At 42.2% G+C, this 13,868-nt stretch overlaps 1 protein-coding gene across 4 annotated transcripts in view; it reads right to left on the bottom strand.

Annotated features, from left to right (window-relative positions):
- LOC137421785 (myelin transcription factor 1-like protein) overlaps positions 1-13,868 on the bottom strand; it is a 253,738-nt gene that overhangs the window by 130,206 nt on the left and 109,664 nt on the right. For all 4 annotated transcript variants that reach the window (XM_068108183.2, XM_068108181.2, XM_068108184.2 and 1 more), the window contains exon 12: positions 7,555-7,697. In XM_068108183.2, coding sequence (XP_067964284.2) covers positions 7,555-7,697 — 143 coding nt within the window. The remainder of the gene's footprint in view (positions 1-7,554; positions 7,698-13,868) is intronic.

Genomic DNA, 13,868 nt, shown 5'->3' on the forward strand with positions numbered 1-13,868 from the left:
CTTTCTGAACTCTGGTTCAATTTACTCACTCAATCTGGTGAGTTTCTTTTACCCTTCGGTGATGTCTTTGTTGAAAGAACCATGTCACTGATTGCCTTTCGCAGCAAGAAGTCAATAGCAGGATTATATCACAGGTGGCGTGACAAAATGTAAAGACAGGTACATTTGACGATTGGCTTCACAATCGGGTATATAAGGGTTGTGTTCTGTAGTAGTGGAAAACAACTGCTGCACGTCTACAAAAGTTATTGCCGCTTCCTCTGGAGATGGTCCGTCAACTTGACAATGCTGTTTGTCATGGAGTGGTGGCTTTACGAAATTCTGGCATGAAACGGCATGCTGTTGCTCGGCAGTATGGCATCACTCAAGGTCAGGTGTCAAAGATCCTGAAACGAAATGCTCAGAGGGGTGTCCCTACTCCAATACCGAGGCCAGGACGTCCACGCAGAACCACAAGGAGAGATGATCGCCAGCTGCACCGGTTAGTCTGCAATGGCCGTACCAAGTCAGCTAATCGGCTTAGGGCTGAGTGGCAGCAACTGACAAATGTGCCTGTATCCAGAAGGCTAGTCAACCAACGACTGGTTCAAGCAGGCTATCGTGGCAGGCGTCCCCTGAGAAAGCCACGCCTGACCAGACAACACCGCCAGCGCCGATTGCAGTGGGCCAGAGAGCACCGTCAATGGCAGCCAGGACACTGGAATCACGTGACCTTCAGTGACGAGTCTAGATTTCTGGTCTATCGTCAAGATGACCACGTCCGAGTGCGCAGCCAAAGTGCATGAAGCCCACAACGAAGATTGTATAGTGCCAAGAGTCCAAGCTGGAGGTGGTGGGGTGACCGTTTGGGCTGCTTTTCATGCAGGGGGCAAAACTGACCTGGTTGTTCTGAATGGAAACCTGAACCAGTTCAAGTACAGGGCCATTCTGGAAGAAACATTGCTTCCATTTGCTTGTGCAGCCTTTCGAGGAAACTTTGTCTTCCAAGATGACAATGCACGGCCTCATCGTGCTCGCATGATCCAACACTTTCTTCCTGACCGTGGTGTAGAGCATATGGAGTGGCCTGCCATGTCCCCGGATATGAATCCGATAGAGAACTTGGGGGCAGAATTAATGCGTCAAATCGACAACTTGGTCCAGCAGCACCTCTGTGCGTGAATTGCAGCAGGCTATTGTCACTGCATGGCAATCGATTCCTGTCCAAACCTTAGCAAATCTCGTGAACAGCATGCCTCGACGTGCACGTGCTCTCCTGAATGCTCGTGGGGGTTACACGAAGTACTGAACTGTAATTTTACTGTCCGTAATCCCAGTCATAATTTAGCTTTTGTTTTTGTTGAAAACAAATTTGGCTAATGTGCAAAATAAAGAGATACTTCTGGAAAACGTACAGAAGTTTAACACAGTACTGTCCGTGAATTGAGTTCGATATCAGTTTACATCACTTTCAAGGATCAATTTATTTGCTTCGAAATGTCAAATGTGGTTTTTGTTTCTTTTAAAGGTCACATTAACAAAATCTAGAATAATTTCAACATAATTCCAATTAACTTTTGGTTCTAAGTCATCTTGAAAAGTAAGTTCACCCCCACCAAAAAAAATTCCATATTAAATGCCAAATCTGTATATAATGTTTAAACACCATGAACTCGTGCATACTGCTTCACTTCCTGCCCGGATAGCTTCAGCAGCACATACCTAAGGATCGAAGATCGAGGATCTCAGGCCGGGATCGAAGATCACAATCAAAGGATCGTGGAGTTAGCGACCATTGTTTCGCTCTTGTTGGAACTCATCAAGATGACCAACCACATACCAAGCTAGGAGGTATTAACAGTGTATGTATGTATATATATATATATATATATATATATATATATATATATATATATATATATATATATATATACATATATATATATATGTACATACATATATATATATATATATATATATATACTAGCGGGGTCACCCGTGGGAATCCCACGGGCATGGATGTGTGTGACATTTCGACATATTGAGTTATATGCTGCACATTCATTTTTACAAAATGGTTACTGGCAAGTCATCAGATCCAGAAATGGTGTGAATTTAGTTATTTCACATAATATGTGACCCCTCACTCCTCTCCACCTGACACTCTCCTGTCTCCACCTGACACTCTCCTGTCTCCACCTGACACTCTCCTCTCTCCACCTAGCACTCCTCTCCTCTCCAAACCCTCACATCCCTCTCCTTTCCAATCCCTCACCTCTCCAATCCCTCACACTCCTCTCCTCTGCAATCCTTCACACGCCTCTCCAATCGCGCCTCACACTCCTCTCCAATCGCGCCTCACACTCCTCTCCAATCGCGCCTCACACTCCTCTCCAATCGTGCCTCACTCCTCTCCAATCGTGCCTCACACTCCCCTCCAATCACTCCTCTCCAATCGTGCCTCACACTCCTCTCCAATCACGCCTCACACTCCTCTCCAATCGTGCCTCACACTCCTCTCCAATCGCGCCTCACACTCCTCTCCAATCGCGCCTCACTCGCCTCTCCAATCGGCTTTCCCCGTCTCGTTTCTCTCCTTTTTCTCCCGTCTCGTTCTTTTTCTTGCTCCAAATCGGCCCGTCGGAATCGGAAATCGGCCCGTCTCGCCCGTCGGCCCGTCGGAATCGGAAATCGGCCCGTCTTGCTTTTGTGCTTGTGCGTAAATAAATTGTGTTCATGACACCATTTCTGGTGTTGGGCTAGCGGCTAGGGTGCCGGCTTAGGATCCTGGGTTCGAATCTCGGTCGATCGCCGAATTAATGCCAGGGGGGTTGACTCAGCCTGTCATCCTTCCGAGGTCGGCTAATTGAGTACCAGTTCACTGGTAATTCCCTGTTTGTCGTTGAAGGCGGCAAAAAGGGTTGGCGTCAGGAAGGGCATCCGGCCGTAAAACATTGCTTCAAAAAGGGGACAAAAAAACAACAACTACCACGGTCCCCGAAAAGGCCAACCCCCGCTTTGCGGGGAAAAATGGCCTCTAAACGGTGGTTTTTACACCATTTCTGGATCTGATGACTTGCCAGTAACCATTTTGTAAAAATGAATGTGCAGCATCTAACTCAATATGTCGAAATGTCACACACATCCATGCCCGTGGGATTCCCACGGGTGACCCCGCAAGTTTGCATTGACGTTCGTCGATGGACTCGTTCGCCCGTCTCATTCGTTTTCTTGCTGCATCCTGTTCAAGTCTGCGTTCTTCATCGATCGTCTCATTCATTTTGGAAATAGAAGTTTCCACGCAGCGCATGAATTGTCACGATCCTCAAGAGGAATTTGTCTCGTAATCATCAAATGATAAATGGCAAGTAAATTATATTGTGGAAAATTAAAGATTTCAAATAAACCTATTTAAAGTGTATTCGCACATAACTAATTTTAAAAAACGAAGAAATATCTCTCGGTAATTTCCTGAAACATATTTTACTTCCGGCTAATAATGTTGAATTAAATAAAAACGAAGAAATATATGTCGGCATCATTGTTGACGTTTTTGTGACGACTGTCATCAAACGAAAAAGTAATATATCTTAACGGAAAAGCAAAAGCGAATTTTTAATATATATCGACACGTTGCCGTCGGTGTCATGTTAGGCGGTGTATGATACACCATGACGCGATTTTAAAAAATATATCTGCATTTTCCCGCGTGTGTGGAATGTTCTCAATTATTGCTGACACCGACTCTAAAACCATCGATAAAAATGAAATCATATGGTGAGTTATATTGGAGATAAAGGCGTGAGAGAGACTCAATGGCCTTGAAGTTACAGGCATTTGAGAATTCATTTCGTTCTATAAACGGCAACTTTCATCGGATTTTCTTCTCGTTTTTTTTCAACCGAGTCTAAAACTATGTTAGCGACTGTGAAAAATCGAATTTAAAATAGATATCGACACATTGCCGTCGGTGTCATGTTGGGCGGTGTATGATACACCATGACGCGATTTAAAAAAATATATCTCTGCATTTTCCCGCGTGTGTGGAATGTTTGTGGAAAATTAAAGATTTCAAATAAACCTATTTAAAGTGTATGCGCACATAACTAATAAAAAAAACGAAGAAATATCTCGGCAATTTCCTGAAACATATTTTACTTCCGGCTAATATGTTGAATGAAATAAAAACGAAGAAATATATGTCGGCATCATTGTTGACGTTTTTGTGACGACTATCATCAAACGAAATAGTAATACAGTATATCATAACGGAAAAGCAAAAGCGAATTTTTAATATATATCGACACATTGCCGGCGGTGTCATGTTGGGCGGTGTATGATACACCAATATATCTCTGCATTTTCCCGCGTGTGTGGATTGTTCTCAATTATTGCTGACACCGAGTCTAAAAGTAAAACCATCGATAAAAATGAAATCATATGGTGAGTTAGATTGGAGATAAAGGCGTGAGAGAGACTCAATGGCCTTGAAGTTACAGGCCTTTGAGAATTCATTTCGTTCTATAAACGGCAACTTTCATTGGATTTTCTTCCCGTTTTTTTTCAACCGAGTCTAAAACTATGTTAGCGACTGTGAAAAATGAAATGATTTATCGAATTTGATTTGAAATAAAACTGGGGGAGAGCAAGACACCACGGGCCTACAAAACAGGACTCAAAGCTATGCGAGTTAATAAAATGGTGGATATTTGTTTATAGCCACTCCCAGAATGGGTGGAGCTATGGGTGGAGCTACTCTGCAAACCGAGTAAGCCACACCCCGGACAGACACCCAACAGATAGACAGACAGACAGACAGACAGAATCATCTACGGCTATTATAATATAGATATATATATATATATATATATATATATATATATATATATATATATATATGCTTTGTTTTTTTCGAAAGAAGAATTTGAATTCTACCTTTTTCACTGGGCAATGAGGGGGTGAAATATTTCAGGTATTCCATTATTTAAAAGACAGAGTTATTCCCCCCAGGATGGGCTGATCGTGATGTGACATTTGTGTCTTTTACGTTTGATAGCTATCTATTTCAGCAAAATTCAGTGGTAGATTCTGCAATTCAAAGATTAATTCTACGCACTTTGAGTATTTGTTTCGCTGGCTTCAGTCAAAATGGCCAAAATACTTCCTCCTTTTTGCTAATGTCGATATTGTCTGTGTGATCTTTCACAGCATGGGAGTTAAGAGCGTTGTTCAGCATTTGTTAGCTCATGGTCGACCTCAGATAGTTTTTCACCCTTCTCAGGACTGAATGAACTTGCTCGAATGATGCTGAGCTGACTGGCACTCGATAGCACAGTTTGAGAATTTTGTGGACTCCAGCAAAGAGCTTTTTAAGGACTGGATCCATATATATGGCCTTGTAAATGGTCTCCAGGTTAATTACACGGACCAAGCTGGTCTCTGATCTTACAAGATTGGGTCATATTTGTGCCTGGAGGCCAATTGGGCCACAACACACCAGCCGACACAATGCAACAAGATTGTCGGCAAAGGCTTAGTCCACAGTATTTGATAATCATGTAATGTGCGACAGTTGACAATTGCCGTCAACATGTTTTTCAGGTGTGTGCGTTGGGAACAATCATAAAAGTTGAACATGGTCACCTCTTACGACGAGTTAGCGGTGACAATCGTGCATCATCATGTATTGTGCAGCAGTATCCGACCATCGCAGAAACGGCGAAATGTATCAACCAATTAAATTTCAGCTTCCTGTAGCTTCCGACCGTAGCGTCATATCACTGTGTGTCCCGTCTTTCCAGGATTAAAGACAAACAAGCGGGAATGTGAGTTTAATGCAGCGGCACATTCCCAGAAGGAACTGGTATTTACTAGTAAATATAAATATGAGTTGTCTTATCTTTTACAACAAGCTCCACGATCAAGTTGTTGAACACTCCCTGCGCCGGCCTTCTCTCGACCCAAAGCTTTACCCACAGCTGCTTTTCTCCTGGCACACCATCGGCGACGTACCAGCACTATTGCCAAAGCGGCAGTGCTCAGAGCTTTCACCGTTCTCATAATTTCCTTGCATTTCTTCTTCATTACCATTTTGTTTAAAGAAAATAGTGTCGTATATCTGTCACTGACCATCTTGTTTTGTTGCGTCAGCGTTGCATAGGCTCATGTGTGGCGGCCTTCAGACATTCTGGATTGATGCTTTTGTACAGGTCTTCAATTGAGTTGGGTATTCTGAAACCTTACAATTGAGTCTTACAATATTACTAACTTACAATTGAATCTGTGCACACCTTACAACTCCATTCAATGTACAATGTGCACAGAGTGGGTTCATCAAAAATGTAGTGGTCTGAGAGGGTCATTAACCAGTGTGGCAGCTACATTCAAGTGTAAGGTGTGCACAGAGGGAGCTGCAGATGGAGGAAATGTTGAGTTGCATCTTGGAGACGGCATGAAGCTGGAAGATGTGAAAACATTTTGCTACTGAGGAGACATGTTGAATGGAGAAGGTGGATCAGACTCGGCAACGGTTGCTAGATGGTGTGCTGACGAGGAGGGGAGTGTCGTTGAAGCTGAAGGGAAAGGTGTATGCTGCATGTGTGAGAAGTGTTATCATTTATGGGAGCGAGACATGGGTAATGAACGTAGAGCAGCAACGAAGGCTGGAAAGGGTGGAAATGCGAATGGTTCGGTGGATGTGTGGAGTATCGTTGAGAGAGAGGAAGACAAATGATGAATTGCGAAAGATGATGGGATTAGAGCCTGTGATGGATGCTGTGAAGAGAACCAGGTTGAGATGGTTTGGTCATGTGTTGAGGAAGGATGAAAGTGACTGGTTGAGAAGAGTGGTGGAAATGAATGTAGAAGGAAGTAGAGGGTGGGGAAGACCGAGAAAGACTTGGCTAAAGATGGTGGAAGAAGAAATGCGGGCAAGGGGGTGAACAAGGAGAGATGCAGAAAATAGGGCAAAATGGAGAAGATTGTCATGGAGCCCGCAAGGCTAACCCCCGCTCTCGCAGGGAAAATGGCCTTAAAATGCATGTTGTTGTTGTTGTTGTATTCTGGGATACTCCCCATTTGCAGAGTATATCAAATGACGAGCAAGTTGCCAGTGCCTGCACAGGATTCTTAACGGGGTAGGGATTCTTCCATCTCTGGAACTGCCTTCCAGAGCGCATTCTTCCCCACTCTTCCCTCCAGAGCTTCAGCAGGCAGTGCACCATCACCTCGTGTCTCCCTCCATCCTGACCCATGATCATTATTTCCCCATTAACCCTTCCCAACCCAACCTTCTGACATGCTGGCTTCAGTGTTTCCTCCCCTCCTCTCTCTCTCTCTCTGTGTGTTTTTTCCTGTTCGTTCATTCTCTTGCTGATTGTGCCCAATTGTGGGCAATGCAAACAGGATGTAACCTGCAGATTTCTCTCATATCAATAAGACTCAAATCTTCAAATTGAAGCATACTGGCAGGATTTTCTAATCTGTCTATCATAATTCTTCATCACAAAAAACACAGATGAGCCATATGGATAGTCAGGTAACTGTGTGAAGCTCACCTGGAAAACTTTACCTCACCTTAGTTAGCCCCTGACGGCAACGTGTGGACAGGTTGAGGATGGCAGCAGCAGCAAGATGAGCGGCGTCTACATCCTGTGTAAGGTCGTAAGGAGAAACCCCGACATCAGGAATGGGGCTGTCGACTTTGTCAAACGACTTTCCTGTGCAGTAGGGTGGGGAAGTAATATGGGCTTTCCAATAGGGGCTAAGCAGGTGTCTTTTGTTTTTGGGTTTATCTGTTTATCACAATGCATTTACTAACTCTCCAAAATGGGATTATCCATTGCATAGCTTCACATATTTCCTGGGTGAAGATGCCAGCGCTTAGCAGTGGGAGAGTGGAAATTCTAATTAATTCATTCTCTCTCTCATTCTCTCTCTCTCTCTCACACACACACACACACACACACACACACACACACACACACACACACACACACACACACACACACACACACACACACACACACACACACACACGTCTTAGATGCTATCTACATATAATGCAAATGATTTACATATATGCCACAACATATCCTATTATTTTTAATTCTGACTTTATAAAGCACGAATAGACACACATTCTATTATCACAATTACATTAGAGCATCGTGAGGTCTATTAATAACCGATATACACGTGGTGCCTATAAAATGTTATCTTGAAGTCATTTTTCACACTTTGTCCTGATATTTGTCTTCTTTGCCCCACAGAGTTCAATGCGTGCCAAATTTTAATCTACTTCTTCAGTATACTCTCTTATATATCGGTGCATTATTAGTCCCCTACCGGTGTACACCGGAGGGGACTATAGGTTTGCACGCCGTCAGTCCGTCACGCAAAGAACAGTTTTCCGGACTTTCTTTCTAAACGCTTAATGCTAATGATTTCAAACTTGGCACATGGTTTCCTCATGATAAGTTACAGGTCAAGTTCGAACTTCACGACGTTTCGATCATTTTTAACAAAGTTATGGCACTTTGAGCTTTGGGAATTCTGATAATTCTGATGATCCTTAACTCAGTGCCATTTTAAGTTTTAATTTCCTTTAAAAACCAATTTCTCTGCAATAATAGGACCGATTGAGATCAAATTTTCACCATAGGAGGGACTCGGTCTGTAGAATATTTTAATGGTAATTATGACGTCACAGGTCACGTGGTTCGGTCGCCATATTGTTTTTCGTGAAAACACGAAAACCCCTTTTTCTCTGCAACGGCTGAACAGATCGAGGCCAAACTTTGCAGGCAGAATCGCATACCCATGACGAACAAAAACGTCAGCGAGCATGACGTCATGCGTCACATGGTTTCAGAGTTATGACGTTTTTAAGCATGAACCTTTAAAACCGAGCTCCCTCATTTTTGATCCAATTGAGGGGAAACTTCACAAATCTGTTCAGCATGTCAGTCTACTAAAATGTCCTTTTGGAATTTGCGATAGGGCACGTGGTTTGGCAGATATCGTTAATTAAACGAATTTTTTTTTTTTTAAATGGGTATCTCTTGTTTATTCTCGAGTTCTCCTCAAGCCGCACCGCACGCCCTCAGCCTCCTCTCGCGAACGTCAACAGCGCGACACAGCGCGTGCTTTCGGGAGGGGCGGAGCCAAGCCGAGCAACATATATATACACATCGATCATTGATCGTGAACCGGAAAATATGATAAATTACTGATGGTTTCAGAGTTATGACGTTTTTAAGCATGAACCTTTAAAACAGAGCCCATCCCTCATTTTTGATCCAATCGAGGGGAAACTTCACAAATCTGTTCAGCATGTCAGTCTACTAAAATGTCCTTTTGGAATTTGCGATAGGGCACGTGGTTTGGCAGATATCGTTAATTAAAGGAAAAAAAATTTTTTTTTATGGATATCTCTTGAATCGCTAGTACCTCAGACCGTGAGTTGGTAATAATTTATATAATTCACACATTGCAACACGTGCAGGCTGCTCCAGGGAGCGACCTTGCGGGCTTATCAACGAGGTGAGGCATGACCCACGTGTCTCAGCATACCTCAGATCAAGTTTGAAAACCAGCATCAACCGTGCATAAATTTGCATATTCTATCATTTTTGACAAAGTTATGGCACTTTGAACTTTGGTAGGGGACATGTATTGCAGTGCAATACTCAGAATACTTGTTTAAACTAGCAACAGTACCCGTCCTACGGGCGGGGCTTCAATTGGGAAGCCCAAATGAAAAGGTAAAATATCAGAAATTGAAGGCTTTTTATTTTAAACGATTCATATAAACATCCATTGAATCATATCACATGCAAATCATCAAAATCTAAACAGTACATGGACGATCACGTACCACGTACGTCTTGCGTCTCGATCGCTCTCATGTCGTCCCGATAATGATCCTTCCACAGGTTCACCTACGGAAACCTTGTTACAACTTTTACTTCCTCGAGACAGTCAAGTTCGCTCATCTTTTCGGTGCACCGGCTCGAGCCGAGAATGGCCTGTGCAGGGGCTGATCCGAAGATCTCATCAAACCGTCCGATCGGTAGTAGCGACGGGCGGTATACACAAAGGACAGGGACTTAATCAATGCGAGCTGATGACTCGCACTTACTGAGAACTCCTCGTTCGTGGGACACTGTCTCAAGCCCCAGTCCCCATCACGGATGGGGCTCAGCAGTTTACCGGAGCCTGACGGCGAAGGGCAAGGTACACGCTGGCCCGTCCAGTGTAGCGTGCGTGCGCGGACATCGAAGGGCATTAAACGTTCATTAAACATTAAACGTTCATTAAACATTAAGGGTCCACAGACATGCAGAACATTTTTGACTTATTTGTATGAGTATCAGTTTTTTTTAAATAGAAATCGATTTCTTGTAATAAGTAATAGCTAATTTTATTTTATATAATTTTTTTTCCTTTCCTTTTTAGCGCTTTTGCACCCTGCTAAGCCCCGCCCTAAATAAAACCCCAAATTTCACTGCTACCAGATCACATGACGTATGACATCACCTCCAGATTGAAGTCCATGCCATCTCGATTCGCTATGCTTCGGCCCGCGATCCGTTCCATGTAATTTGTACGTACTCTACTTTTGATTTGCTTGATCTTGATCTGAGGTATGCTGAGCCACATGTGTGTCACGCCTCGCCTCGTTGATAAGCCCACAAGGTCGCTCCGTGGAGCGGCCTGCACGTATTCAACTATGGGTGAATTATATAATTAACAACTCACGGTCTGAGGTAACTGGGCTAAAAATTATCCGATTTGCACCAAATAAAGTTTATGAATGGTTGCACAGACCCCCTACTTCTCACTAAAAGTGGAAGCAGAATGTAAATTGGAGTTAAAACAAGCCCGCAAGGTCGCTCCGTGGAGTAGCCTGCACATATTCAACTATGGGTGAATTAAATAATTAACAACTCACGGTCTGAGGTAACTCGGCTAAACATTATCCGATTTGCACCAAATAAAGTTTATGAATGGTTTCACAGACCCCCTACTTCTCACTAAAAGTGGAAGCAGAATGTAAATTGGAGTTAAAACAAGCCCGCAAGGTCGCTCCGTGGAGTAGCCTGCACATATTCAACTATGGGTGAATTAAATAATTAACAACTCACGGTCTGAGGTAACTCGGCTAAACATTATCCGATTTGCACCAAATAAAGTTTATGAATGGTTTCACAGACACCTACTTCTCACTAAAAGTGGAAACAGAATGTAAATTGGAGTTAAAATAAGTGTTTGATTTGTATCAAGCAAATGCACGTGGAGCATGCTTGGAAGCGAGTTGCGTTGGGGGTGACGTCACATGGGTTACGTCATCGGCTTTGAGGTATGGGGCAGAATTTTTAGGGGCGTTCCCAAGTGGTTCGGTTTTCTTTCATTTTTAATGTTTCAGAGTGAATATAACAAAAAATCAATGCCATATTTGAATTCACCATAAAAAGACTCATTTGGATGAGATCAAATGCATTTTGAGTGAGATTCCGTGTCTGTGGACCTTTAAACGTTCATTAAAGGATTACGACGTGAAAAACATTACGAAATTACGTTCACACCGTCACGTCAAACACTAACGTGAACACATACATTGTCACAACATCGTCACAATGAGAACATCGTCACAATGACCGCTATGCGAACGCGAATGTTATGCGGGAGTCCAAACCTGAGAATGCTGGAGACCAAAGCTGAAATTGGGAAAACTAAATAGCCTATTTTACTCCCAGGGGTCCCAGGATTACCCACACAAAATATCTTTGCAATCGGTTCAGCAGTTTTTACGGTACCTTCGAACAGACAGACGGACATTTGGTGAATTATAGTAAGATGCTGCATATACAGTAAATTTCAGCACTCTATTGTTGTGAAATGGTTAAGTCCTTGATGGATACCTAATAAAACTGTATCATGCCAAAACTGAAATGTTTCTTGTTGGTCCATAGTCACTCTTCAAATAAATTTCCTCCTTTTAATAATCCAGTAGATACATGATGAGTTGTTTCCCCTGCTCTGACTTGTAGTCTTAATGTTGTGACAGAGTCGACTTCCACCTTTGCTTCTCAAATATACACCGACTGTATGTGTGTGTGTGTGTGTATATATATACAGTACCTATGAGAGTCTATATACATGTCCCAAGTGGCAAAGAGAAAAGACTCACATGGTATAGAAAGGTCCCACGTGGTATAGAAACATAGGGGCAATACCCCTGACACTCACCTGGTAGTATAAACAGTATGCTGCACTGACTAAAGGTATTTAAAACTAATTTCATTGTTTGCTCCAAGACAGAGCAGCATGTAGAATCAAACTAACATAATCATAAGACTTTAAACAAACAAAACTCCCTTTTCCCCAACCCCATATACCTCCTCAGACCCCAATTTTTCTAATGCCGTGAACAAACTTTGTTACAGCACGGGTTATGAAGGTTATGGTCAAGTTTCATCGAAATTGCGTGTGTAGTTTCAGGTTTCAGAGAAGAAAGCAAATATCTATTTTGGAGGGGTCAAACCTGGACCCACTTTGACTCCCCCCCCCCGCCCCCCCCCCCCCCCCCACCCCGTAGACCCCATTAGATTTCGATTTTCTTATGGCCAAGAACAAACTTTAGTCACAACACAAAAGTTGTGTTGTATAGAAAATGTCCCACGTGGTATAGAAAATGTCCCACGTGGTATAGAAAAAGTCACACGTGGCAAAGAAAAGGTTCCATGTGGCAAAGATAAAACGGTGTCCATGACAACAATTTCACAACTTATGAATCAAATGGGATATTTTTGTGATTTTATTATTGCCAAATCTCAGGAAGTTTTCAAGATATCATATGGCTGGAAATCATATATGGCTATCATATCTTATCAAGATGTAAGCTTCAAAGCTTACACAGCCTATTTGTATGTATGTGCAGTACATGTTTATAAAATCTGGTCAAAATTTGTCAAAGGTCAAAGTCAATGCCATCCAAAACATCTAAACCACCTATTAGGGGGCAATTACAAAATGTGTCAACCAAATTTGTTATGCACGACATTCCATCATGTAAAACACTTGATAGCTCATATTTTCCAATTATCAAATAGCTGTTTCCATGGCAACTGTTGTTTATTTGGATTTTGCAAGTATCATGCTATGCATGACATGTATATATTTTAATTGCTAACGATAGTTCTCCTTCTGAGTGGACCGCCGTTATCTCTACAAGGTAAACATGTTCCACGTGTCACTGTCCAAATCATCACTTTACGTTGAATTCCCGTTTCTACTAATACACACTCCAAAAAAAAAACAACAAAAAAAACTCGATAAGATATCCTGCTCACAGACAAACAAGGGTGAAAACATAACATCTGTCCGCCTTTGGTGACGGAGGTAATAAGGCAATTGTGTGTGTGTGTGTGTGTATGTATATATGTATATATGTGTATATATATATACAGAAGTGGCATTTAATATGGAATATTTTTTTTGTGGGGGTGAACTTACTTTTCAAGATGTCTTAGAACCAAAAATTCATTGGAATTATGTTGAAATTATTCTAGATTTTGTTAATGTGACCTTTAAGAGAAACAAAAACCACATTTAACATTTCGAAACAAATAAATTGATAATTGAAAGTGATGTAAACTGATATTGAACTCAATTCATGGACAGTACTGTGTTAAACTTCTGTACGTTTTCCAGAAGTATCTCTTTATTTTGCACATTAGCCAATTTTTTTTTTAACAAAAACAAAAGTTAAATTACGACTGGGATTACGGACAGTAAAATTACAGTTCAGTACTTCGTGTAACCCCCACGAGCATTCAGGAGAGCACGTACACGTTGAGGCATGCTGTTCACGAGATTTGCCAAGG

This window comes from Myxine glutinosa, chromosome 2 (genome assembly GCF_964187855.1).
Source record: "Myxine glutinosa chromosome 2, kmMyxGlut1.1, whole genome shotgun sequence".
Lineage (NCBI taxonomy): Eukaryota > Metazoa > Chordata > Myxini > Myxiniformes > Myxinidae > Myxine > Myxine glutinosa.